Source organism: Rhodotorula paludigena (assembly GCF_050403205.1).
Source record: "Rhodotorula paludigena JCM10292 DNA, Rt_paludigena_JCM10292v1_ctg56, whole genome shotgun sequence".
NCBI classification, from domain to species: domain Eukaryota; kingdom Fungi; phylum Basidiomycota; class Microbotryomycetes; order Sporidiobolales; family Sporidiobolaceae; genus Rhodotorula; species Rhodotorula paludigena.
The window spans coordinates 80,316-105,616 of NW_027481402.1; the positions used below are offsets into that span (position 1 = coordinate 80,316).

Consider the following 25,301-nt stretch of genomic DNA (forward strand, 5'->3'; position numbering starts at 1 on the left):
CTCCTGTGTTGTTGTCGTTGCTTCGCGTCTCGTCTGCCGTAGCCCTGTCGTTCGTCCTCCCCCCGCGCGCAAAGCATTTCTTCCATATCTTCACTCTCACGCCGACTCGCGCAATGCTTGTGCCCTCGAGAGTCATACAGCTGCTGTTGACAACAAGGGAATGATCGGAGGACACAACAGGGCACTGACAACAGAGAACATGCTTCACATGCTAGTCCAACGATTTGCCCAAGAGCATCCTTGCCTTGTCCACCTCGTTCATCTGTACCGTCGAGCGGCGAATGGGCGCGTGATGCGGGAAGCCCGCCGAGCCGTGGCTCGAGGTCGAGAAGGAGCGGGACGAGGTGGAGTCGCGACGACTTGGACTTGCCAAAGCCGAGACCTGGGCCGGGCGAGGAGACGGCCGAATGCTATTCGACCGCGACGTCGTCGAAGGCAGTGACGAGTAGGAGCGCTGCAGACAGCAAACAGCGAGTCAGTGAGGGCAGTCCTGCCCGTTGCGTAAAGAGGCGAAACGCACTTCGCCGCTGCTCGTGCTGTCAAACTTGCTTGCACCGCTACCACTGCGGTCGCGCTCAGGCTCACTGCGCTGGCCGTCGCGAGACTCGCGCTCGTGCTGGTCGTGTCGCGCTCGCTCTTCGACGGCGTGCTCCTGGTCGTCGATGCTGTCGGGCTCGGCAACCATGACAGGGGAGTTGCGGTCTCCGCCGGCCGCCTCGACAGCCTCGCGCTGCTGGGTCGCCTGCGAGAAAGGCTCGTACGTCTCGCCGACCCCTTCCTCCTTGTGATGATCAAGCTCGACCTCAGGGTGGACGAGCTCGGCAGCCGCGATGTCGAAGGGGAGCTGCTCGTCCTCCGCGCTACTGTAAGATCGCGACGAAGAGTGCGAGAGGCGCGGCGAGTCGTGTTGCATGCTGCTTCGTGGCGACTCCGTGAGTTGGTCGACATCGCCGTGCAGCGGGTCTTCGTGCTTGGCGACGGGCGCGGCGGCCATGGCGCCGGGGGCAACTGCCGCTGCCGAAGGCGCAGGAATGCGACTGTTCTGCCCGAAAGTCGAGGTACGTGACTTGACGGACTTCATGCGGTTCCGGATTGAGGTCTGGACAGCTTGTTTCGCAGCGGAGCGGGCGTCGGCGAGCGGAAGGCGGCGGTGCGTACGCGACAAGAGCTGGCCTAGTAGCTGGCCCTTCTGCTGCCAAACCGAGCGAATCATGTCTGCGCATCCGCATGCCATCAGCTTGACAATTCAGGTCTCGCAGTAGTCAGGTGCGCACCGCGTTTGAGCTCGTCGAGCATGTCGAGGAAGGACCAAGTCTTCGATCGGTACTGGATGAGCGGGGTCGAGTACGTGATGTTGTAGATGTTAGGCAAGCTCGACTTGTCCTCCTTCTCGCTCTGTGAGGTCAAAGTCCATTAGCCGGCAGGCATGCGAAAGGCGAAGCCGCGGTTACGCACGCGGTACGTCAAGCACAGCAACGTCGAAGATATCTCGACAAAGATGAAGGTCGCGTTGGAAGCGGCGCGGTGCCGCATCTCGTCAGCGTCGAGCCCTTCCTCGCGGACATCGGCGACGAGCATGTCGGAAGAGATGGCCTTGCGTAGACGATGCTCGGTGCTGCGTATCGATGCGCTGGACGAGGCGAGGGTGCGGTCGCCCGTGCTCGCATAGCTGGTCCGTGGCGGAACAAGCGACTCGGTCGAGCGACTCGCGCGGGCGTTTGTGCCGGGACCCGTGAGCGGGCTGGACGACTTGCGCGGAGAAGACTGCGGAGGTGACGATGTGGGTGCCGAGCGCTGGTGGCGTTCCGAGAATAGGTAGTCGACAATCTTGCGACCCATGCGGTGCTCGAGCTGGAGGCGGACGGGGTGGAGGTGCAACTCGAACCGTTCGATTATCGAGATGCCACCGACGGGCGCGAGCGAGTTCCAGACGGCCGCCGCAAAGACGTCCATCTTGGCGAGCTGGTTGTCAGCGTCGCCCACGTCGGCCTTCGCGACAATCTCGGCGAAGATCTGCTCGGGACTGCTGTTGAGGGCGCGGAGGTCCTTTATGACCATGCGGTTCGAAGCGGAGCCATCCTGCTTCGACACCCATGAGAATTCGGCGCCGATGACCGAGAACTTGGCGAAGGGCAGATCCTCCTTGTCGAGCATGTGCCAGGTGAGCTCGGCCGCGCGCGACTCGAGCTGCAGTCCTGCACGCTTGCTGGTCGTCTTGGGCCCGTTCGACTCCTGCGCGCGCGTGAAGGCCTCGACGACGAGGCTGAGCTCGTGCGCGAGTCGTACTGCTTCGGCTCGTCCGAGGAACAGCTCGACGTGGCCTTCGTCGTCGAGCTCGTCGATGTGAAGCTGGAACTGCTGCGCGAGGCCGGCAATGGCGCGGATCTGCTGCTGAAGACCGCCGACCGTCTCCATGACGCTGCGAAGGTTGGAGAAGTCGCGCGTGAAGACGAGCGCCTCGACCTTCGAGTTGCGCGACTTGCGGAGCGGGTCGCTGTAGAGGATGAGGTCGGTCACGACGTTGTAGATGGCGGCAAAGTGAGCGGGATTGGCCGAGAGCGAGAATTTCTCGGCTTCAAACGAGACACGGTCGGTCGCCGTGTGGAAGTGACTGGCAGGGCCGCCGGAGCCGAGGCCGCCGTCGGCAAAGCCGCGCTTTGAGCTCAGACGGAGCTGGTTGAACTTGTCGTAGCGCATGGCAGCCGAGGTGCGCGAGACAACGCGGTCGAAGCCCCACGGCTCGACTCGAAGGTCGACGAGCGTCTCGAGCGGGACGAACGCCTGTGCAAAGGTACGGTCGCGCCGCGCCACCTGCTGCCGAGGGTAGAAGACCTGAAGACCATCGAGACGCGCGAACGTCTGATGCAGCACCTCGGCATTGACGGGGTCATCGACGATGCGCGTGTCGAGGACCTGGAAGACCTTGACCTGCGCTCGAAAGGCGGCAATGATGAGTGTCGAGCGGTCGTCGACGTCGCTCTGCAGCGAGACTTGCGGCTTGATGAACATGCACAGGTGCCCCGAATTGGTATCGTACTCTTCGGGCAGCGCCGCGGCAGCGAGGTACGGGTCCACTTCGAGGTGGTCGCCGAAGTGCTGTCGGTCGTCGTCGGCTTGCTGCTCCTCGTTGGTTGCCCACATGCCGCCGCCGCGCTTGGCCAACTCGTCGAGAAGGCGATTTGTCTGCTCCGAGTCTTGGAACGCACCGCTGCGCTTGGCCGACGTTGAGCCGCCCGTGCGCGTCGACTTGCGGCGCGACCAGTCGCGCTTCTGCTTGCGCTCGTGGTCTTTTGCAAGGTCGCGAATGAAGCGCAAGACCGATGCCGACGCGTGGTAGACGAAACCCTTGCGATCCCGCGACGAGTAGTAGTACTTGAGGAGGATCTCGCGGATGGCGTTCGAGACCTGTACCGACGGGTTGTGGATCATATAGCGATTCTCCCACTGTCCCCATTCCTCGAAGAGCGTGTTCGTGAGATGCGGGAAAGAGGACGAGTCGCCCGAATCCTCCTCGAGCGTGGCGGGCGTCGCAGGCGTCGGCGGACTACGCCAATGGTTCTGATCGACATGCGAGTCGCTGTCGGGCCTCTGAGTCGCCTGACTCGCCTCGTCGCGGACCTTGCACAGTCGCTCGACGATGCGACGAACGGCTCGTATGCGAAGATCGATCTCGTCCGAGCGAACCTGGTCGTCCGACTGTGCGAGCTGTGTGCGTACGAGAGGGTGAGCCGTTGACCGTAACGCGGCGGCCGAAGAGGACTCGCCTGCGATTCGAGCTCGACAAGGCGGTTCTCCGCTTCCTCGATCTGGACCGTGACGGTATCTGTAGGAGAAGTCAGTCAGACCCGACCCCACACTCATTTGACAATTCGGCGCGTACCGGTTGCGCAACCCATGAGGCAAATGTGCGAGAGCTCGTTGCCGAACTTGGACTTGGGCCGCTCCGGGGGCGTCGACCTCTCGTTCTCGGGCGGGACCTCGTCGTCGGCATCCTTGGTAGGCGCCGCATCTTTGTGGCGATAGTAGGTGAAGCGCGGACAGACCATGAACGGGAGAATGCGGATCGCTGGTTCCTCCTCGAGCGGCATCGTGTAGATGGCGTCGTGAAAGTCGTTGTAGTCGATCCACGCCTGGGCCTCCGAACTTGCGCCGTACGATTCGTAGACAGGCGGCGGGTTCGCCTCTTCGTCGGCGTCGGCATCGGCGGGAGCGACTTGCGCCTTGATCGGCTCCTGGAAGAGGGCCGAGATGCAGCGCAGGTCGAGCACGTCCATGTCGACCTCGGCCATGTAGAACGCCTTGTGCTTGACCGTCTTGCTTTCCGACATCTCGTCGCGGCGGATGACCATCTCCTGCGTGCGCTGGTGCAGGTCGACGTTGAACCGGCCGATCTTGCCCTTCATGCCGAGAACGGTCGTCTCGCCGCGCGACCACTCGGCCCACGTGTCTTGGCGGTACGTATGGGCGATGAAGAGCGGCGCGAGACTGAAGCGGTACTTGATCGTTGCCGTGTGCCGGCCGAACTTGGGCGACGGTGCCTGCGCACGAGGGAAGAGCTTGCCTTGCCGGATCGGGAGCGACATGCAGCCGTCGAACGTTTTCCACCAGCGGTGAAAGTGCGTCATGGCGTGCGGCGTGAAGTGGAACGAATTGGAGCCGGCCTCGACGTTGTGATTTGCTTCGGCGACTGGCGAGTTCCGCTCGCGGGCGGGAAGCTCGAGGTTCGCCGGCGACGTGAGCGACAGCGAAAAGTGCACAAAGTCGGACCGGAAGCCGGCAAACGAGTCGGAGATCTGCACAAGGGCAGCGGGGATCAGTTTGGAGCGTTCGTCACGAGAAATCCGGGCTGCAGCGCACCTCGCCATGCGGACCGATCGCGGCGGCCGTCTTGGTGTGCACATGCCAGTGAGGGATGAAGTCGAACATGCGGCACTGCCGATGGAAGGTCGACATGCCGGTGCAAGTTGGCTTGTCGCACGACTCGTCGCGGCAGGTGCGCTCGAGGCGGATGCCCATGCCCCAGCGAACACCGTTCACGCACTTTGCGCAAACCTTGATCCAGTACGAGATGTCGTCGTCCTCGGCCGTGACGTGACTCGCCGTATCGTACTCGTCGCCACCAACGGTCGATGCCGCGTACGCCGAGACACCGTCCGTACCGGCGGCGGAAGGGCCGCCGAGCGGGCCGCCCGTTCCATCCTGGCCTTCGCGAGTAGAGAGACCGGTCGCTGCAGCATCAACGTAGTCGCGCAGGTTGGGGATGCCGAGGACGTATTGATCGCTGAGGACCTGGAAGAACTCGTGGTCCGGGTTGTCGAGGCCGAGGCGGAACTGGACGTTGCCCTTCCACGCCTTTGCGAACCCGGCGCCGAACCCGACGAGCGAGTACGGGTCCCGTGTGCCCTTGAGATGAAAGATGACGGAGGAATGGGCCCCAGGGAAGAGGAGCTGGACGCGCCAGTGCAGCTGGAGGCGGATCTTGTCCCAGAACCCGATACGGTCGGACGGATCGGGCGACGCTTTCGTGAGCGTGTCGACGACGCGCGCGACGTCCTGGATGGCTGGCTGGACCGCGTTTCCCCACCCGATACGCATCGGTTCCGACGTCGTGATGCGAACGGTCGGCGTCGCGTAGGTCTTGACGGGCATGGCGGATCGCGGGACGACGATCGTGTAGGGCGCGCCCATGCCCTCAAAGACATGTTGCGGGATGACGGCGCACGGGACGCGCCGCACGGCTTCAGGCCCGCTGACCTCCTCGGCGATGACGAGGTCGAACTCGCAAACCCAGCTCGGCACGTCGTGGCGATTGTTGCGCGGAACGTGAAGGAGCGGGAGCGGGTAGTCGCGCAGTTGAAAGCGCGCCTCATCCATCTTCCACGAGATGTGCAGTGGGACAAGGAGCGAGAAGACCGTGTCGCGCGGTAGGCCCTTGCCGACGTCGTGGAGGAAATCGCCGAGCTGGTCGTCGGCGAAAGACGGGCGCGTGACGACTAAAGAGACATTGTGAAAAGTCCCGCGTGCGAGGGGAGCGGAGCGGCTGATCGGTAGGACGTCGATGGGGAGTCGAGTGTGCGCACGACCGTTGCGCTCGCGACCGCCGTACAGACGACGCGTAAGCGCTTCCTCGCGTCGAGTCTGCTCGGCGCCAGCATTGCGGATGCGCTTGATCCAGTGCGACGAGTTGAAGGCGACCAGGTCGCGTTCGGCCTCTTGCACATCGATCGTGTGCTTGCCATTGACTTTGGTCTTCTTGCGCGATGCAAACATGCGGTCGTCGTCCTCGCTCGCCGGGTCGGGCTCCTCGTCGCCGACGCTCCGTTCGGCACGTCGAATCGCCTCGACCTTGTCCTGGAAGGCGCGCTCGCGCTCGAGACGAGCATTCTGCTCCTCGTACCCGGCGCGCCAGATGATGTTGAGCTTGGTCTCGAACGGGTCGTCCTGCATCTCGAGCGCGAACAGGCCGATGCGCAGCTCGATCTGCGGAACGCGCTTGGCCTCTTCGGGCCCGGGCTCGATGATGATCTTCGTTCCGCCCTTGACGTGCTCGTACACGAGTTGCTTGGTCGCCTTGATGAGGCTCGCCGTGTTGTCGATGATGCGCGAAAAGACGTAGCGGAACGGAATGCGGAGGCGCGCCGTCTCGCACGCCAGGGCGATGACGAATGGATGGTACCCGTCGTTGTTCGGGTCGGGCCGCAAGCGAAATTGACCGCCGCGAAGCGAGACGATCTCCTCCCACTTGCCGGGAACAGTTGGGCTCTGCCCGGCGAGGATCGCCTTTTCCCACTCGACGACAACGCCGGACAGCTTGGTGTGCTGGAACAGGATGCGGCGAAAAGTGATGAAGACGTGCGTGTCGTGCGGGAGCGTCGGGAAGAGGTGGATGTCGCCAACGTCGCCACTGGCCCGGAAGAGCGGCGCCGGACGCTGCCGCTTGGCGTGCGCGGAGGGAACGGGCGCGGCCGTCTTCTCGACGGGATTGTCGCCGAGATGCGTACGCAATGAGCGCAAAGACGAGATGGCGACGAGGCAAAGGTAGATGCTAAACAGCTCGATGCGGAGCGTGAGGACCTCGGACGCCACGGTAAGGATGATCTCGTCGAGCGCTGCCGGAGGGTGCTCCTCGGCCGCCGCATTGTCCTCATCGTCGACCGCGTCGATCTGAGGCGCCCGCTGGACGCGCAGGCGCAGAGCGAGGTGCGGAACGAGGACGAGCCCGCGGCCAACTTCAGCCTCCTCCTTCGACCGCGCCGTCTTGGGCGAGAAGCGAGGCGGGATGATGCTCTTCCTCCGCTTGGTCAGGTCGGCCATTTCGGCGCGCCCGCGGATCTCCCAATCCTCTTCGCCGTCAGACTCGCCCTCGCCATCGCCGCGAGCAGCGAAGCGTTTGCGGCCTCGGCTCGCTCGCGCGTCGACAACCGGATCGATGCTGAAGTCGAGTACGCTCAATTTGGCGAGAGCGACGCGCGGACGCTCGACTGGTCCGCCGAGGACCGGAGGAGCCGGGTTGGCCGTCGCGTTGGCCTCGACGCGGATGTCCTCGGTGAGCTTGAGCGAGCTGCGCTCGGCGAAGTTGCCCGTCAGACCCGGCTCGTGCTCGCTCTGAAGCAAGTACTGTACGACGAGCGGGCCCGAGTGCAGCGCGACGCCGCGGCACGAGTGTGCGTCGGCCTTGGGATCGGTGCCGGCGACGCGCAGATCGAACGAAGCGAGAGCGATGTAGAGGTTCTGGTCGGCGGGGAGGAGGTCGACGAGAGGGACGAGGGGCGGTGCCGGTTCGGGCGCACGTGCGAGACGGCGTTCGCCACGCTGTGGGCGCGTCGAGGTCGCAGCGGCGAACGCTGCTGCCGACAGGAGGTCGCGCAGACAGCCCATGACGGCGGGACGCCACAGGTCGACCTCAATGGTTTCGAGCAAGACGCCATGCTCGCCGCGGCAGTGCGCTAGGTCAACAAAGGGGACGTCGATGCCCTTTGCGAGGTCCTGCCTCTCGTCGCCGAGGATGCGGACGGCGGACGACAGCTCGAGCGGGCCGAGTGCGAGAATGTCGAGACGGACCGGGTCAGACGGCAGAGCGGGCATGCCGTACCGCGCGCCCTCGTCCCAGTCATCGTCTGAATCGGGATAGTCGTGCCCGTGCGGCTCGTGGTTCGTGCCCAGGATGTATACGTTGAGCGTGTCGGCCGTGAGAGACAGGCGAGTCTGGTACTCGAGGCCGAAGCGGTCCTATTGGAGTATGTTTAGTCAGTCGAGTTCCAGCTGCAGAGAGCGGGAAGTCAACACGCACGAGATCCTTCGTCAGATTGGGGATCGGCTTGAGCGGCTTGAACCTCCGCTTCGAGTAGTCCTCGTGCAGTGGCGGAGGCGGTGGCACATCATACTCCTCTTCGAACGTCCTCGTCGGGCGGGCCTCGTCTCTATGGCGCTCGTGATTGTCCTCGTCCTCTCCGCGGCCCATCTCGCGGTCGTCGCCGTCGTCGTCATGATCGCACTTGTCTCGCGCACGACTCGCGCTCCGACTCGCATTTCTCCGGTGCTTGAGCGCCCTCCGTGCCGCGCGCCGGTCCGCCTCGGAGCGCTTGACGCTCCGCTCGGTCCACTCGCCGCCGAAGCTGACCTGGCCGCTCGGGAAGCTGAGGCAGAGGAGCTCGGGTGCGCTCCACGAGCGGAAGAAAGGGTCGTCGGGATCACCCGAGGCGGAAGGATCGGGGGAAGGGACCGAGCTAGGGCGCGGGCCCTGCACCCGCAACTCGATGCCGGAGGCGACGAGCGAGCCAACGATGCGCGGGAGGCCCGCGATGGTCTTGCTGTCCCTGCCGGCGGCGGAAGCCGAGGGACGGCGCTCCTTCTTGCGGGACGAGCAGGCAGGAGGAGCGGCGGGACGGGGTCGCGCCTTGAAGATGCGCAGCGCGGCATCAAGCGTCTCAAACGGCGCGTGCCCTCGTACCTCGCCCATAAAGAGCTCGGCGATGACGACCGCGTCATTGTGATTGACAGGCACATAGGTCGGGAGGTTGTGGGAGCGGATCGAAGCGTGAGGCGCCGGAGCGAGAGGCGGCGGAAGCCAGGTCGAGGACAGGTCGACGCGCGACGGCCCAATCGACAGTGCCTTACTCGCGTCGAGGAGAACGTCCTCTGGAGAAGCGAGCGTCAGCTCTGTCCGGCAAATGAACGAGCGGAAGCAAACGGCACCTTCTGCGCCGTCCGCTTTCACTCTCCCCTCGATCTCCTTCCACTCGGCGCCAATGCACCACGCGTCCTCGCTCGATCCTCCCGCCAGCCACTCGCGGTGCTCCTTCCTGACGCCCTCCGTGCCCTCGCCCAGCTTCAGCTCGGCTCTCGCCCCGCGAAGCGTGAGCGCGAAAGCGATCGTGCGCGGAAGCGCACTCGCCGTCGAGGCGGAGGCCGACGCGAGGATCGAGTCGGGCGTCGTGTAGTGCGCCGAGAGCACTACCGACGGGACCTCGAGCGCGAGCGAGCGGAGGAAGACGAGCGGGCTCGGTTTGTCCTTCTTCGGCTCGTGCTCGCGCTCGCGCTCCTCCTGCACCTCGGCCCGCTGCTCGGCAGGCTCGGCTCCACCTTGCGCCTCGCACCGCCGCGTCTCCTTTTGCGCCACCAATTCGCCGACGCGCCCAAGGACGCGCTTGAGCTCGTGCACGCGGATGTGCACGCCCGGCGCGCACGCCTCTTCGGCCTCTTGCGCCCTCAGGAGGGGCGAGCGGCGCCGCGGGTGCTTCCTTGCGCCGTGCTGAGCCGCCGTGGTAGAGGCGCGATGAGGGGCAGACGATGGTCCGGCCGGGGCGAACGAGACGTGTTCGCTGCCGCCGAACTCGACTGCGACGCGCACGCCGCGTTCGCGCAGCGCCCACGATGGCGCGGCTGCGACCGTGCAAGAATCTGTCGTGGCGGACGGAACGGCGGGACACTGGCGCACAAGCGGCGCCGCGACGCGCACGACGAGAGGGTCGGGCATCTCGATTGCCGGGAGGGGAGCGGGCGGAGGAGAGGCTGAGGAGGACGACGGTGAGGTCGAGCCTGCGAGCTCGATGATCCGGAAGTTGTTGAGGCGGACCCAGGCGCGCGCCTCTTGCTCGTCAGGGGCTCCTCGCGCGGCTGTGAGCGACCCGCCCGCGCAGATCGTGCCGCTGAAGGCGGCGACCTCCTCGACTTCGAGACTGAAGTCGATTTGAAGCGCAAAGAGGACGAGGAGAGGCGAGAGGCGCGCCTTGAGCGCCGAGAGAAACCCTCCCGTGGCCTTCTTCGGCTCTCCCGCTTGGGCAGGCGGTGGCGCACGCTGCGGCTGCGCCTTCCGCGGAGACTCGCGCTTCGGCGGAATGGCGAGTGCCAGCGCCTTTGGCACGCGTACGCGCACGCCCTCGAGCCGGACGACGAACCACGCGCGGCCCTTGTCGCGGTCCGTCTCGAGGTTGGCGCGCCTGCTGCGGTCGCTCGGCTCCGCCCCCGCAGCGCCCTTGACGCCCGCCTTGGCGCTCTGCGCGAGGTGATGCAGCTTCGCGCGGGCGCGCGCAGCAGCCGTCCCGCCGCGCCAGCGCACGAGCGCGACGCGGTCGACCGAGATGCGCAGGCCGTCGGTGTCGCGGTTTCCATCGGGCGAGGGGGCGGGACCGGTCCAGCTTAGGTGGGAGAGGGACCAGAGGGTGAAGTGGCCGATGCGGATGTGCGAAGGGAGGACGAGGAGGCGGAGCGAGACGGGAAGGAGGACGTAGAGCGTGAGCGAGAGGACGAGAGTGTAGAAGGCGATCGTCGGGAGGAGCGCCACGACCACGGGGACGTAGCGCAGCATGGTGTGCGCTTCAGTAGATACGGCACGAGAGTGGGCAGGGGCGCGGGAGAGAGTCGGACCGGATGGAGAGGGAGCTGGAGGTCGGGAGCAATGTCACCGCTGTCACCGGCGGATCCGTCCGAGGCTGTGTGAAGAGACTCACGTCGTCTGAGATGGCCCGTGGTACTCAGCAGGCGTGCATGCCACTGTGTCGAGTCGGAGCTTAAGTGGAGGAGGGGAGGCGATCACACGGACGGCGACCAGCGACGGCAAAGCGAGAGCGCAGCCTGCTCTGCGTGAGCACTCCTTCCGTCAGGTGCAATCGCCTGCAGCACTCGCTGCAGTCCCAGCGGCGGCGGACAGGCGAGAGCGACGCGAGGTGGAGCCGAACTTCTCGTCGTGCCCGAAGTCGCGCGAAAAGGGGGAGCCGAGCGAGAGTGAACCTGCCGCGACCACTCGCATTCACGCAACAATACTGGATCAGAGCCTAATGGTTACAGCGGAAGGCACACGAGGATGCCCATGCTTCCGGACAACCGAGCAGCCGAAGAGGCAGCCTCCGCAGGCTCGCGCACGCACACGACCCGGTCAAATGTTTCGTGTGAATAGAGAGTTGCGAAGATGCACAACGAGAGACTGTACAAGGATTGAGTCGACTCTTCCGCCTCCTCCCACCGTCACTGGGCTTCTCCCTCCCGAGCTCTGCCGCCTCTTCCGCCCTGTCTCCCTCCATCTACCTCATCCCCTTCCATTCTTCCAACACCCTCCGCACAGCAACGACCACAACAAGATGTCGTGTTGCGTTATTTAGAAGCCGGCGGGGACGAGACCCTGAGGCGCGGCCTGGCCTGGTGCGCCGGGCTGCGCGGGAGCGCCATAGGGGTTCGGGGCGCCCGGCTAAAGGCGTACGAGTGTCCATGTCAGCTACACGTTCTCAACGAAACAGGGCGAGCAATGCGAGCATGCGTCTGCCCTCGGCGGATAGGTCGAGTGCGAGAGAGGCGGGGCGCACCTGGTTGAGGAACTCCTTCTCCTGAGCGACGAGCGCGGCCTCGCCCTCGATCGAGAGGAGGAGGGGCATGCCGACGAGGAGCGCGCTGGTCGTGACGATCCACGCGGCGTTGCCGGCCTTGCCCGCCGTCCAGCGGATCCAGCTTGACGTCGCGCTCGCGGCGTCGGCGATCTGCGCGCGGGCCGTGGGCGGGATCATGTCGCGCAGGGCGTAGAAGCGGTCGGCGAGCGTCTCCTGGCTCGGGTCAAAGGGCGCGAGCTGGAGGTCGCCATCGTCCGAGACGACCGAGTCGACGTCGGAGCCGGCGTCGGACGAGGCAGAGGACCAGGCGTCGTCGTTGACTTCGGTAACGCGGACCCTGCAGGCGTGCGCAGATGCGCGGCAGGGCAGCGCGAGGGGGAGAACGGGCGAGAGGCGATGAGCGAGGACGAAAAGAGGAGGAGAGGGAACGCGGGCAAAGGGGCGGGTCAGCGGGATTTGTGCGTGCTCTTGCAGGCTGCACAGTACAGTCTCTGGTGCGCCCACTCACATGGTTGTGCGAGGATGCGACTGGGGCGAGCGCAACCCTGGCCACCATCGGTCTCGCAGCGACGACTCTGCGCGCCACTGCAGAGGGAGCGGAAGTCCTGCTGAGAGCGTTCCAAGTGCCGCACTCGAGTCGCTCTGCTGGTCGGCCGCTCGCCCCGTGCTGTCCTCGCGCTCTCGCTCATCCCGCTCCTGCTGCCTTTCGTTGACCGCTTACACGCCCTTACCGCCAGCACTGTGCTGCTGACCAAGCGCTCTCTCGGCAAGTGTGTCTCTGGCACCCGACGCTGCGCTAGGATGTGCTGCTGCCTGACCCCAAGCTGTCCGACTCGCCTCGGATGGCTCAATTTATTGCACTGGCTGTCTGCCCGACTCTCGCTTGTTGCAGGATCGCCTCTTCTGGTCCGAACGAAGACAGAGACATGCATCATTTGCGCCCTGCAGTCTGAGCGCCCAAGTGTAGCGAGCGCACTCTGAGCGAGAGCAGGTTGACGATTCCTCGGTTACACGTCGCGGCAAAACCGTCTGTCAGCGCAAGTCACCTGCACTACGCCCTTGGCGACCTCTTGCCTCTCCAATCTGCTGCAAAGCTGCGGGATCGGTAGTCGTGCTGGGCGCGGTGGGCCGATGAAAGGCGGTCTGGAGAGGGAAACTCCGGGTCAACCCTTTGAAGCAGCTTTTCGCGCTTACAACGCGTATGTGACGCATCAGACGAACGTCTGCTGTCCGCTGTAAGCGTGCCAAGAGCCGTCCTGCGTGTCTGCGAGATGTCAACTTTGGCGCGATCTGCTCCTCGACCTCTGTCGTCCCGTCCGCTCCTCCGGCCTATCCTCGCCGCCGTGCGCTCGGGCTCGCTCCTGTGGCCCGTGAACGCGCCCGCATGCGCCCGCCCGCGCTGCGCGCATGCAGAATGTCGAGCTGAGGGCGCTTCCCTCGCTCACGCCAAAGTACCGCGCGCACCTCGTCAAGGGCAAGTCGAGCTTGCGGGGACGTGTCCTGAAGTGATCTGCGCGTTCCGAGGCTGGCTGCGTCCCGGCTGTCGCGCTCAACCGCCGTGTGCGCCGAATCGGCACCGCCTCGCTCGCCTTCATCGCTGTACACTCCCGCATGAGCCATACGCGCGCTGACTCTCGTTCGAATGGCTCCTACAGCGCAGTATCTCACCGCCGCCGAAGTCCTACTCACCCCGCCGCCCATCCTCGCACGCCGCACCAAGCTCCCGCCCGCCGACATTGCCCACTTGCTCGACGAGCTCGCGCGCGCGGTGTGCAGCATCGAGCAGAGCAGAGACAGGACTGTTGCGGAGCTGTGCGCTGGCGAAGAGGGCACTAGGGTCCTTACGACGGGCGATGCCGGGCTCGATGAGCTGCTCGGAGGCGGCGTCCGCGTCGGGAGCTTGACCGAGATTGCGGGCCAGTCGTGCGTGTTTCTCACAGATACGTGCATCAGAGTCTGCGCGATTGAACCTGACCCCCGGCGACAACAGGTCATCGGGCAAGACCAACATCTGCCTGCAGCTCTGTTTGACTGCGCAGCTACCGCCCGAACAAGGCGGACTCGGTGGCGGAGCACTGTTCGTCTCGTCCGAGGGCACGCTCTCGTCGTCCCGCTTGTTGTCGATGGCCGAGCACCTCGCGTCGACTGTCCCGGCGACCGAGGGCGCCGCGCCGCGCACTGCCTGGGATTTCCTCGACAACGTCCACACCGAGAAGGCACCCGATGTCGACACGCTTGTGGCGGTCTTGTCGTACCATGCACCGGCAGCGATCGAGCGCCTCGCTTCGCTCGCGGCGTCCTCGGCGCCTCTCCCGTCCCTGCTCTCTCCTGCCCTCGATCCCGCTCCTTCGCAGTACCTCTCGTCCACGCGCACCTCGATACCGCGCCCAGCGCTTCCCATCCGCCTCCTCGTCGTTGACTCAATCGCCGCGCCCTTTCGCGCCGAGACCGAGACGGGCTCGAGCGGGTTCGCGAACCGCGCAAAGGAGTTTGCGCAGCTGGGCGACACGCTCAAGCGCCTTGCGCACGTGTACCGCCTCGCGGTCGTCGTCGTCAACCAGGTCGCGGATGAGTTCGAAGGGCGAGAGAGGCCGATGCCGCCGTCTTTTCTCGCGCATGACGACGATGCACCGGCACAAGGTGCTGTGCCACCCGCTGTCGGCGAAATGCCTCCTCCTCCGCCGCCGCTTCGACCGCCTTTTCGGCCCTCGGCAGCGCAGGACTCGCCAGCGCCGGCCCCGCTCTCGCGCACAGCCTCGATGACCTCGTCCTTAACGACCCTTCCCCCTCCCGCGCCGCACAAGCAGCACTTGCTCCCCGCCGCGCTCTATTCGCGCTTCCAGTCGCCACACTTCTCCGGCCTCGCCGCGTCGCACTCGTCCCCCGCCCTGCCGCTCCCCTTCTCGCTCAGCGGCGCCGGCGGCGGGACGCAAGCCGCGCTCGGGCACAGCTGGAGCAACGTGCCCTCGACGCGCGTGCTGTGCCTCCTCCGTCGTGCGGGCGAGGGCGCCGTGGGCGGGACGAGGCGCGCGGCGGTGCTCGTGTGGAGCGCGTTTGCCCCGCGCGCGTGCGTCGAGTACGAGCTGAGAGAGCGCGAGGGGGTCAGGAGCGTTGGGGCCGTGAGGGTGCGAGGGGTAGCGTGGGCGGAGGGGCGAGAGCAGAACGAGCAGGAGGAAGGGGCGGACGAGCGCGGGGCGGAGAGGGGAGAGGGCGAGAAGGAGTGGTGGGGGTCGAGCCCCGCGGGAGACGGTGTGGCGGCGTGGGAAGAAGAGGCGGACCGGATTGAGCGGGCGCTGACGCAGCGGCCTGAAGGCGCGTGCGCAGACAACGAATCGGCAGAGGTGTCACGAGCGGTGATAGAGGAGGAAGCGTGACGTTTCGCTGCAATCTTTCCTGGTCGTGCTGTTGTTGTAATTCTGCGTTGTTCCCGCACGCTCCCTCGTTAGGCGGTAGATATGGACTAGTGAAGAGGCTCGATACAACATTGCACTGCGACGAGAAACGAGATGCATGCAGGTGGAACCCGGACGGCGATGACGAGAAGGCTGGCAGAGCAGCACGGCGGGAAGCTAATGAACACGCCTCAATTGAATGTGAAGACAACGGAAGCATGCATGCGTGCGCGTGAAAACGATCGTGATGCGAAGCAGTCGAGAGTGGGCGAAGATCATTTGACAGGCGTGAAGGTGTTGGCGCGGAGCTGCTCGTAGATCCACGCCTTGACGGCTGGAGGTCCGCCGCCTTCCATCATGAGCCCTTCTGGCACCTGCACGAATAACTCACGAGTCAGCAGGAGCCAAGGCGACGAGGGCAGGACAGACGAACTTTCAGCAGCCGCAGATCAGGGTTGGCGACCTCGGCGAGCATGTCCCGCACGTCAACGAGCTCAAAGTAGCCGCCGCAGATCTGCGCGCGGCGGGCGGACTTTATTGGGGTGCGCAAGCTTCAGGGAATCAGGTAGCGGACGCACGAGGAGATTGACCCGCGGTATTTGCGCGTTCAGCACGACACCACAGTCCTGTGGTCGCACAGAGCTGTCAGCCTTCGTCGTGCGCGTGGAACAAGCGAGTCGCATGCGTACGAGAATATCGGAAACACCCGCAACAATTCGCAGGAGATTGTCTTCGTTGATAAGATGGCTCAGCGCCAGCACGCCTGCGTCGAGCGAGGACAAACACAGAGCGAGAAAGCGTCAGCGTGAGCTCCCCAGCGTTCAGGTAAGCTGTGACGGGGGGATATGGATACTCAAGACGCACGAGTGGGGTGCTGCCCGAGCAGAACCGCGCGAATTGGCTCGCCTTCAGGGCCGAGCGGCTCGGTGTATGCCTGCTTGGGGTGCTCGACGAAGGGCGCGGCCATTGCGGGAGGATGGCCGGGAGGGAGAGCGCCGAGTGAACCGGTGCAAGCGACGAGGCGAAGGTCGTCGCGCAGAACGTCGATTCGGCCGGGCGGTAGCTGCAAGCCCGAGCACTGTCGGGCACTCTCGCTCGGAGGGATGGCAGCGCGCAAGTCGGAGTGGACAAGCAGCAGACTCGAGTTGCGCCGGCTCACGAGGCGAGGCGGGCAGCGACTTCCCCCTGCTGTAAACCGATCGACAGACCGCGCCTCACTCTGCATCCGCTGCTCTCCGCCGTGCACGAGTTCTGGAGAGTTGCAGAGTACAGTATTGGGCATACGGCTGGCTGAGCGGCGCCCGTCCGTGTGCTGGCTCACGATGGTCTGTCGAGCCGACCCAAGTCGCTCCCGGCGACGATGTGAGGGTCCAATATGCTGCGTACGCGTGTCACTAGGATGCCTGCAGGGAAGGCTAAGATGCGGGCTGCTGCAGGAGTCGCACCAACCTCGTCCTCCTCGAGCGCAACCGCCTGTCTCCGCCGGACTTGCCGCAAGCCGCGAGCTGCGGCGCTTCCAAGCTCGAGTGCGGCTGCGCACAGCTCGGCAGCGGCCCGGGACGCGTCGCAATCGAGAGCACCACGCGCATTCCTCTGTGCTGCGCGATCGAGCCGGAGAACCGCTCGAGGCTGTTCCTCAGCGCCTTGTTCCGGCCTTGGACGTGCTTAGACTCTTTGCTGTGCTGCTTTGTGCTTGTCGGACCCCCTGGACTGGGCTGCGCGCCCCCTTACACTCGTTTGAACACCCTGCTCGCTCGACGCGCCGCCGCCGCCGATAAACATTCGAGATGCGATACGCGTCTCTGACCCTCCTTGCCCTTGCGGCACTTGCCTGTCAGTTCGGTGGCGCTGAGGCGCACGACGAGCGCGTAAAGCGCCACGCCGAGTTCGCGCACAAGCTCGACAAGCGGTATCCGCCCGACCGCGCGACCACCTACTCGCCGACGACGACTCCCGCCTACGCCTACGAGACAACGTCGAATGCGCCGACACCGACCACGTCGCGCTCGTCCGTGACGACGCCTGCGAGCCAGACGACCCCTGCAGCGGGTCAGTTCGACCCGAACTCGCCGACACGCGCCCTTGTCGCAGCGACGACGACCTGGCCTGCGACGTGCGCTCCAACCTACGTCGCGCCGAGCATGATCACGGGCACGGGGACGCTTCCCAGGCCTACAACATTCGTGACGAAGGCGCCGCGCGAGGTCTTCCTCCGCCTCAACAACCAACCTTTCACCATTGTCGGACCCAACATCTACTGGCTTTGCCAGGTGTGTCACTGTCTCTGCGATGCTGTACTGGAGCAGGGGTCTGCTGGACTGCCGGGGCTGGTCCGGGTCGTGGCAATCAAGGCTGACTCTCGGCTTACGCTCACGCAGGACGAGAACTACGGTCCCCTTGGCAGCTACACCGACAAGCGCCGAGTGCGCGAAGCGCTCGCTATCGCTGTTGCCATGGGCGCCAACACGGTGCGCGCTTGCTCGCTCTGGTGTTACAGCAGCTCGTTTCGCTCATCCTTCCTTCTTCAGATTCGCGCCCACTCATGCGGCATCTCGGTTGGCACGTACGCGGGTCGCAACCCGTACAACCTCGAGCCGACGGTGAACAACCTCAACGAGGCTGCTGTGCGTCTTAGCTCCCTTCGTCGGCGGGCGACGCTTCTTCATGGCAAGCACTGGAAACTGACGAACGACCTGACCCCCTCCTGAATTCCCTTCTGTACTTCAGTGGGACATCCGTGACTACGTGCTCTTTGCGGCTCGCGAGTATGGACTCCGGATCATCTGGGTTCTGACGGACAACTAGTGCGCTTGTTCTTCCTGCATCTTAGCGCTGCGCAGCAAGCTGATCGCCGTCTCGCCTTGGCCATGCACAGTGCGTACTACGTGCGACACACCTCATTTTGTTCGGACGCGGTCCAAAAGCTAAAGCTTGGTGTCTGCAGCACGGCGGCAAGTACGACTATCTCAACTTCCGCAGCGCCAGCTTGGCGAACGGCGGCGCTGCGTTCTACACGAATCGCGCTGTCATCAGCGCGTATCTGGTACGTCTCGACGACTCGCTTGCCCACTCGGCGAATGACAAGGGCGCACGGACTTCCCTGACTCTGCTTTCTGCGCACCAAAGTGGTACATCGACAAGTTCATGCAGCGCACCAATTCATACACCGGCGTGCGCTACGTCGATGACCCTACCATTCTTGGTTCGTCCGGCCCGTGCCTTCTGTGTACACCGTGTCAGTCTAATTTCTGACCGCTCTTGCCTGCAGCGTGGGAGACTGGCAACGAGCTCGGCGGCTACATCGAGGCCGAGATGTGGCCTCCTGCGTCGTGGACAACCCAGATTAATAACTACATCCGCCGCTTCGATACCCGTCACCTGCTCCTCGAGTGCGTCGTGCTCGCCTTCTCAAAGCGGTTCGTTCACTGACTCTTTTGCTTGTGCAGCGGTGCGAACCCTTTGCTTCTGCTCGACCAACGACCGTGGAATACTGACCTGTCTGTCTCGCAGGAACGAACGGCTTCTGGAATTGTACGTGTCAATGCTCCAGGTCTAGCTGTCTGGCCGCTTACGTGCAATCTCGCAGACTCGACCAACGCTATTGCTCCTGCTGTTGGCCTTCGCTACTCACAGATGATCACGGATCACGGCTACCCGCGGAACACGGGCATCATCCAGCGCGAGATCGAGATTTCGCAGCGCTTCTTCAAGAACTTCCTCATCGGTGCGCTATCTGGGCTGCCGTCGCTAGTCTGCAGGCGCTGATGCTCCTGCAGGCGAGTACGACTGGACGACGACCCAGTCTTCGGTCTCGCTCGACGCGTACCTCGCCCTCATCGAGGCTAACAAGCCGAACATCGGCGAGTACGTCTCTACACAAATATCTGGCGCCCGTGGACAATGCTGAGGCTCTTAACGTACAGCATGATCTGGAACGTCATGGGACATGAGCCGGACGGTACGCTGCATGCCGCCGAGCATCTCTCTGCAAAGTTCTCGGCCGGTTCATTGCTGATTCTCGTCCGGCTTGCGTGTACTGCTGTGCAGGCTGCCGCTTTATCAGCCATAATGACGGTTGTGAGAGCCTACTCCCTCAGAGACCTGTCTGCAGAGCAGCACCGCTGACCGTTAGCATCTACCGCCGACTGCTCCACGTCTCGCTCGCGCCGATGCACACCGCGTTGCTCTTTCCTGCCCTTGCCCGCTCACAGACAGCATGTACTATCCCAATGGCAACTCGCTTGCCGAGTACGCCCCGTCTCCTGCTACCCAAAGTACCACTGTCTGACCCGACTTTCCCCTTCAGCCAAGCCAATATCCTCAAGGTGGTCCAGCACTGGTACCGCATGCGCAACCTCACGCCACCGAGCCAGCTCGTCGGCGTCACCCTTCCGCAGCCCGAGTTCTGAAGAGCTCAAGTCTCGGCAGGCGGGAGAAGTACGGGTACTGCTTGATGAGCAGCATGATTCGGGTCTTCTCCTCTTCGTTGTTTGTTCGCGAACGTTTTGCAGCTTATCTATTCGTCGTTGCTATCCGTGCATGCAACTCGACGCGCTCTCATTTATTAGACGTTTGCCGATTGAAGGGCGAAGGAGTTGAGCGTGAAAGGGCAGAACTCTGCCTGGTGCCTTCGAGCGAGCTGTTCAGGGGCTCGATTCCGCCGTGCTATGTGCGGGTGAGTCCCGCGACGAGTTCCGAGTCGGGGCGGACGATAGCAAGCGATAGGCGCCAGGTCCGTCTGTCGCGCCAGCTGCTCTTCCTTTGCAGCGATTGCTCTCGCCGCACTTCCGGCATTTACGATCGCTCTTTGCGGTCAGACAAATGCGCGCCTCTGAAGATCCGCGTGCACCAGCACGCCCTGGGTCGCGGAGCACGGGCAGTCGCCGCAGACGATGGTCTCGACCGCCTCGATCGCTTCTCTCCCTCCGCCTCTCGCATGTCCGGGAGAGTCGCCCGATGCCTGGATCGCCTCCTGTGCAGCGACAATGATCGGGCGGCGCAGGTGTGCTTGTCTGCTGGCGGTGGTTCTTGGCTTCTCCTTCTCATCAGCTGTCCCGGTCCAGAGAGCCTTGCGGTTGTACGACTTGCTTACGGGCTTCTGCAGCCATGCTCTCTCTCAGCAGGCTCGTTCTGCTGTGCTTCTTGTCCCTCACGGCCGCTGCAGTGCCGTCGAGTAGCGGTGATCGGGCAGAAACGCTGCGCGGGCGGCGACGGGTCGACCTGGATGGTGTCGCGCAGCTCGACAAGCGGGCTACGCGGGTGCCTTTTGCACAGGCGGCGAGCTCGCTGGCAGCGGCGCGAAGCAGGTCTGTCCTTCCCGCTTTGCCGTTCCTCAGACGTTCCAGCGCTGACTTTGTCCGCTCGTCGTTCCTCCTTCGCTCTTTTTGCTCGATGGTCTTTCCAATGCCGGCTTCACGTTCTGTTCGCCCACACCCTTGCTGATTACTTGCAGCGCGAGCCTGGCGGCGGCTCTGTCGAGCTCATCAGCTGCGGCGGTGCGAACCACGACAACTACTGTGTCGGCGGTCCAGACGAGTACGATCAATACCAGTACGGCCGGGCCGTCTACTACGACGGCAGTAACGAGTACTACGACTCGACCTACGACCACGACGCCTACGTGAGTGCTAGGTCCAGATAAGATTAGCGAGAACGACTCGCTGATTCGCGAATTGAAGAACGACGACTTCCGTGCAGCGCACGACCACTCCGACAACCACCACGACGACCCCCACGACGACTTCCCTACAGCGCGCAACCAGTGTGACAACAACTACAACGACTACTTTGAAGCCGTGAGCACGGCTTCCGTTCAATTGCTCGCCTGCATGGGCGGGATAACGAGACGCATGGGCGCGGAGCTGACGCGTCAGAACGTCTGCAGAGCGGCTATTACCACAGCTGCACCAGTCTGTGCACCCAGGTACAATGGCGGAGCAACAACTATCTCGGGCACCGGTACGCCGCTCGGTTGCTGTTTCCACAGAGCCCTGTCTCTGACCGCTATGTCTGATCACAGGCACTTTACCCAAACCTACGACCTTCGTGAAGCGAGCGGCTGGAAGCCAGCAGCTTACACTGAATGGCGCAAACTATCGTATCGCTGGACCGAGTAAGTCTAGCTTCCGGCAGCCTCCACCGAGGCTCACTGCGCACGCCCGTCTCCTCTTTTCACTACAGGGCAGCAGCTCAACTGATTATGCGTTGCGCCCGGCAGACATCTACTGGCTGTGTCAGGACGAGAACGTCTCGCCGTTCGGCTACTACACGGACAAGGGCGTGCGTGATCGCGTTCAAAGGCCTTTTCCGATGGCCTCGCTGATTGCGCCATCTTCCAGCGCGTCCGAGAAGCGCTCGCGATTGCTGTCGCTATGGGCGCCAACACCGTCCGCCTCCACACATGCGGCGTCTCGATCGGCGCGAACAATCCGTATAATCTCGAGCCGAGCAATAACGTCTGGCCGGATGTCGCGGTGCGCAGATCTTTCTGCGGCCTTCACGACTGGCTGTGACTAACTCTGCCTTTTGCAGTGGGACATCCACGATTATGTGATCTACGCTGCCGGGCAGTACGGTCTGCGCGTGATTATGCCTCTCTCCGACAACTACGATTTCTATCACGGCGGAAAATACGACATCCTGCGCTTCACCGGTGTCTCGCAAGCCAACAAAGGCGCCCAGTTCTTCACGAATCAATACGCCTTGAACGCTTTCACGGCGAGCTACATTCCCGCTGGTTCCCCCTCAGCCGCTAACATTAGCCATGCAGGTCTACGTCAAAAAGCTTCTCTCGCATACGAACGTCTACACTGGCAAGCGATGGGCTGATGACCCTACCATTCTTGGTGCGTCAAACCTTCCGTTCATTGCTTTCAATCGCTCATTCCAGTTGCTGCAGCATGGGAGACGGGCAACGAGTGGGGAGGATACATGAATGCAGAGGCCTGGCCGCCCGCTGCATGGACCACTGCCGTCATCAACGCGATCAAGTCGATCGACAAGAATCACCTTGTCATTGATGGTGCGTTACTTCCGCTGCCTCAAATGCTGTCACAGCTGACCCGTGTGTCTTGTGCAGGCACAAACGGCCTGTGGAATTGTACGCTCTCAAGCCGGGCAATGGCAAGACCGCAACTGATCACCTTTGCCCTCCCAGACACGACTGGCGCAACTCCCGCTGGACTCCAGGTTCCTACCGTAGACATCGTGACGGACCACGGCGTGCGTCTTGCCTCACTCCTCTCATTGCTCCTGACGACGGAGCTGACTGGTTGACCGAGCGACGACGGTGCTGACTGGTTGGCCGAGCAGTACCCGCGCAAGACCGATATCCTATCAAAGGAGATCCAGATCGCCCGGACCGCAAAGAAGGGCTTCTTCATTGGTGCGTTTACCCATCACAGAGGTCATTACGGGCCGCTGACCGCTTTGCGGCGCGCAGGCGAGTTTGACTGGACCAGCACGGGCGGCGGCGTCTCGCTGTCGAGCTACCTCAGCGCAATCGAGGGCGCTGGCAACTATCTCGGCTCGTATGTCCTGTGCTCCGCTAGTCCGAGACTTGGCTGACAGCAGTACGCACAGAATGGCGTGGAGCGTGTTCGGTCACGATGCACAGTGCTGCAACTTCGTGCAGCACAACGACGGTGAGTTTAGCTTTCACCCGCGCCGGACGAGGTCAAGCGCTCGTACCGCTTGTGCCTTTATAGGCACTGCGACACTCGCTCCTTGCCGGATTCCACGCGGGTTTTAATGCAAACGCTGACTGTCGATGGTGGGACCTTCTCGTCGTCTCGCGCCTTTCGATGTCGCAGGCTACAGCCTTTACTACCCGAACGGCAACTCGAACGCCGAGTACGCTGTTCTCTCTCTCCGGTCACCCGGCTTTCCCTGACTCTCGCTCGCTTTTCCCTTGCAGCCAGCAGAACATCCTGCTCCTCGTCCAGCACTGGTACCGCATCACTGGGCGCAAGGTCCCGACGTCGCTTCCGGGCGTCGCGTGCCCACAGCCGTATTTCTAGATCACTGATTGGGCGCGCTTGGAGGGTAGAGCTTCGAGGGGAGAAGAGGGGGCCGCGCGGAAGGGATTCATTCGGACTTGGGTATGCCCGCTCGGCTGGGCGGGGCAGCCTGGTCTGGTTTGTCAAGGTTGTCGTACTGTCATGTGACTTGCGTCTTTTCGAACAACTCGGTCAATCCGCTTCTGTGAGAGTCACATTGCTCCTCGCGAGGGAAACGACTCGCTGCAGGCGGAACAAGCCGGCGATGCACTGAATCTCAGGATGGCTTGCTTGACCAGCGGATCGCAGAGCACTAGGAGGCCTAGATTTCGCGAGACAGAGCGAGTCACACTCTGGATGCAATCTCGGCAGTGAACAACGGTGCACACAACACGCTTCAAGCAAGTCCAACCCAGGCAGTGCGTCTTCGGGCTCGCCAGCTTTGCTAACTGAGCTTTAAAAAAGTCGGAGTGACGAGCGAATGAGAATGAAGGGAGCAGCGATGGAAAGGCCGACGAATTGCGGTGCTGGCGACTTGAGAAGGGCAGGGTCAAGCATCAGGAGAGGAGGCTCGGGCCGGCGGGGCTTGCTCAAAAAACCCGCGTGAGCACAGAGTCGGTAGAGCGAGCGGGATTTAAGTCTGTACAAAGCCGGAGAAAAAGTCGTCGGCAGAAGTGAGAGCATGCAGCACCGGAAAACAGCAAGGCCTCGGCGTCTCGCAACGGTGCTGCCTGCCGCATTCTTCTCAATACTGTTGCCAGCACCGTGTGACGCTCGTCGTTGAGGTCCTCCGCACTTGACGGATCCAAGGCTGGCGGGTTGTAGCATGGCGAGCCCCTTCAGCGCATCGAGCTGGTCTGGCGGACGCGCGACGGCAAGCACACGCATGTGGGCGGCGCGAGCGAGGGTCGACAACATGGCGGTGTATGCCGTTGTATGCAAAGGTGACTGCCGTGTGAGTTTAGGCGAAGGTCGCAACACTCCACCGCGTGAGGAGCAGGGGTTGGAAAAGCGCATAGGCCGCGGGGCACAATTGCAGATCGGGAAGGAGCGCAGTCTGCCTTGTCAGAGCCGTATGTTGAAAGAGGTCGTGAGAACAGCAGGGCGTCGGGAAGTGGGCCGAACGGAAGCATGAGCATGGATGAGCAACGAAACGCGAGCGAAGGTGACGGCTTCCATGCGCGATAACGATTGTTGAGCGCGTCCACATTGTAAAAAATGGATGGCAGTGCAGCGCAGCGAAAAGAGGCGCCCGAAACCTGAACGCAATCAAGCGCAAGGAATAGGATCGCGAGCTGACACGATCCAGTTCCGCATCGGAGTCATCCTACGAAGCTTCGGGTGGTCCATACCAGCAGAGCATACCGCACTGCAAAGGCTGCGAGACGCCAGCCGGCAGCAGAGGCGCAGCGAGAAAGCAGAGGCGAAGGAACGGCGACATCGCAAGCTAGAGGACCGGGCGCTCACGTCGACGCCATCGATGGAAGCGTCCTCGGCGATGATCGGGCGACAAGGACGCAGTGAATACAACACGGACTCGGCAGAAGACACAATACGGGCGAACGGGACCCCCCTGCACCGCCACCTCCGATCTACTTGTCGGCAGCCTTCTTGCTGTCCTCTGCGGCGCCGCGCATGATGGTGAGCTTGCCGTGGCCGAGGGCCTGTGCGGCGATGCCCTTCTCGATGCTCGACGAGTGGGCGGACGTGTTCTTCTGCGAGCATGGTGCGGAGGTTGCATGAGCTTGGACGAGTCTCTCGGGTGCGGGAGGGCACGCACGCGGTGGACGACGCCCTGTGCGACTGCGGCGGCCTTCTTGGGCGCGACCGTGCGGGCTGGACCGCGCGGGCGAGGGTCAGCGGCGGGTGCGGCGAGCAGACGACGGCGACGAGAGGCGACTTGCCGCCCTTTTTGGGGTCCTTTGGCTGGAGCTTCTTCTGCGTGGTCGACTTTGCCTTGTGCGTGTTGGCGGGCGGCTTGCTCTTGAAGCCCTGCGCCATCGCTGCGAGCCCCTAAGAGCCAAAGAGGCGCCGCCGCAGAGCCTCCGGAGAGCGTTGGCCCTCGCTGCACTCGCTGCACTGCTCCGTTCGCT

The 25,301-nt window shown here is 63.5% G+C and overlaps 8 protein-coding genes across 8 annotated transcripts; 4 read left to right on the forward strand and 4 right to left on the reverse strand.

Moving 5' to 3' along the window:
• Positions 1 to 211: 211 nt before the first annotated feature.
• On the reverse strand, positions 212 to 10,807 carry JCM10292_004644 (uncharacterized protein; the record flags this gene model as incomplete). Its single annotated transcript, XM_076651746.1, has 9 exons — positions 212 to 454; positions 521 to 1,215; positions 1,275 to 1,395; positions 1,456 to 3,705; positions 3,765 to 3,823; positions 3,881 to 4,793; positions 4,858 to 8,229; positions 8,291 to 9,138; positions 9,196 to 10,807. The coding sequence occupies 9 exons, from the start codon at positions 10,805 to 10,807 to the stop codon at positions 212 to 214; spliced, it is 10,113 nt and encodes a 3,370-aa protein (XP_076502715.1).
• A 786-nt stretch (positions 10,808 to 11,593) lies between these two features.
• TOM22 (Tom22p) lies at positions 11,594 to 12,754 on the reverse strand (the record flags this gene model as incomplete). Its single annotated transcript, XM_076651747.1, has 4 exons — positions 11,594 to 11,683; positions 11,799 to 12,156; positions 12,328 to 12,404; positions 12,734 to 12,754. 4 exons carry the CDS (start codon positions 12,752 to 12,754, stop codon positions 11,594 to 11,596), a joined length of 546 nt encoding a protein of 181 aa, XP_076502716.1.
• Positions 12,755 to 13,226: 472 nt separating this feature from the next.
• JCM10292_004646 (uncharacterized protein) lies at positions 13,227 to 15,193 on the forward strand (the record flags this gene model as incomplete). The annotated part of the gene is made up of 3 exons (XM_076651748.1): positions 13,227 to 13,293; positions 13,475 to 13,742; positions 13,810 to 15,193. 3 exons carry the CDS (start codon positions 13,227 to 13,229, stop codon positions 15,191 to 15,193), a joined length of 1,719 nt encoding a protein of 572 aa, XP_076502717.1.
• A 293-nt stretch (positions 15,194 to 15,486) lies between these two features.
• On the reverse strand, positions 15,487 to 16,178 carry JCM10292_004647 (uncharacterized protein; the record flags this gene model as incomplete). The annotated part of the gene is made up of 5 exons (XM_076651749.1): positions 15,487 to 15,585; positions 15,645 to 15,725; positions 15,790 to 15,837; positions 15,901 to 15,974; positions 16,076 to 16,178. The coding sequence occupies 5 exons, from the start codon at positions 16,176 to 16,178 to the stop codon at positions 15,487 to 15,489; spliced, it is 405 nt and encodes a 134-aa protein (XP_076502718.1).
• Positions 16,179 to 16,998: 820 nt separating this feature from the next.
• Positions 16,999 to 18,767, forward strand: JCM10292_004648 (uncharacterized protein; the record flags this gene model as incomplete). The annotated part of the gene is made up of 9 exons (XM_076651750.1): positions 16,999 to 17,481; positions 17,590 to 17,679; positions 17,740 to 17,835; positions 17,939 to 18,015; positions 18,087 to 18,096; positions 18,156 to 18,254; positions 18,338 to 18,413; positions 18,480 to 18,600; positions 18,722 to 18,767. The coding sequence occupies 9 exons, from the start codon at positions 16,999 to 17,001 to the stop codon at positions 18,765 to 18,767; spliced, it is 1,098 nt and encodes a 365-aa protein (XP_076502719.1).
• A 77-nt stretch (positions 18,768 to 18,844) lies between these two features.
• Positions 18,845 to 19,620, forward strand: JCM10292_004649 (uncharacterized protein; the record flags this gene model as incomplete). The annotated part of the gene is made up of 6 exons (XM_076651751.1): positions 18,845 to 18,935; positions 18,988 to 19,075; positions 19,135 to 19,169; positions 19,259 to 19,288; positions 19,423 to 19,459; positions 19,518 to 19,620. The coding sequence occupies 6 exons, from the start codon at positions 18,845 to 18,847 to the stop codon at positions 19,618 to 19,620; spliced, it is 384 nt and encodes a 127-aa protein (XP_076502720.1).
• A 697-nt stretch (positions 19,621 to 20,317) lies between these two features.
• JCM10292_004650 (uncharacterized protein) lies at positions 20,318 to 23,229 on the forward strand (the record flags this gene model as incomplete). The annotated part of the gene is made up of 17 exons (XM_076651752.1): positions 20,318 to 20,470; positions 20,664 to 20,831; positions 20,890 to 21,006; positions 21,096 to 21,120; positions 21,231 to 21,323; positions 21,429 to 21,490; positions 21,550 to 21,684; positions 21,743 to 21,928; positions 21,981 to 22,056; positions 22,110 to 22,232; positions 22,290 to 22,310; positions 22,368 to 22,432; positions 22,523 to 22,595; positions 22,653 to 22,740; positions 22,793 to 22,854; positions 23,023 to 23,062; positions 23,127 to 23,229. 17 exons carry the CDS (start codon positions 20,318 to 20,320, stop codon positions 23,227 to 23,229), a joined length of 1,590 nt encoding a protein of 529 aa, XP_076502721.1.
• A 1,571-nt stretch (positions 23,230 to 24,800) lies between these two features.
• Positions 24,801 to 25,209, reverse strand: JCM10292_004651 (uncharacterized protein; the record flags this gene model as incomplete). The annotated part of the gene is made up of 3 exons (XM_076651753.1): positions 24,801 to 24,923; positions 24,989 to 25,044; positions 25,113 to 25,209. 3 exons carry the CDS (start codon positions 25,207 to 25,209, stop codon positions 24,801 to 24,803), a joined length of 276 nt encoding a protein of 91 aa, XP_076502722.1.
• Positions 25,210 to 25,301: the final 92 nt, after the last annotated feature.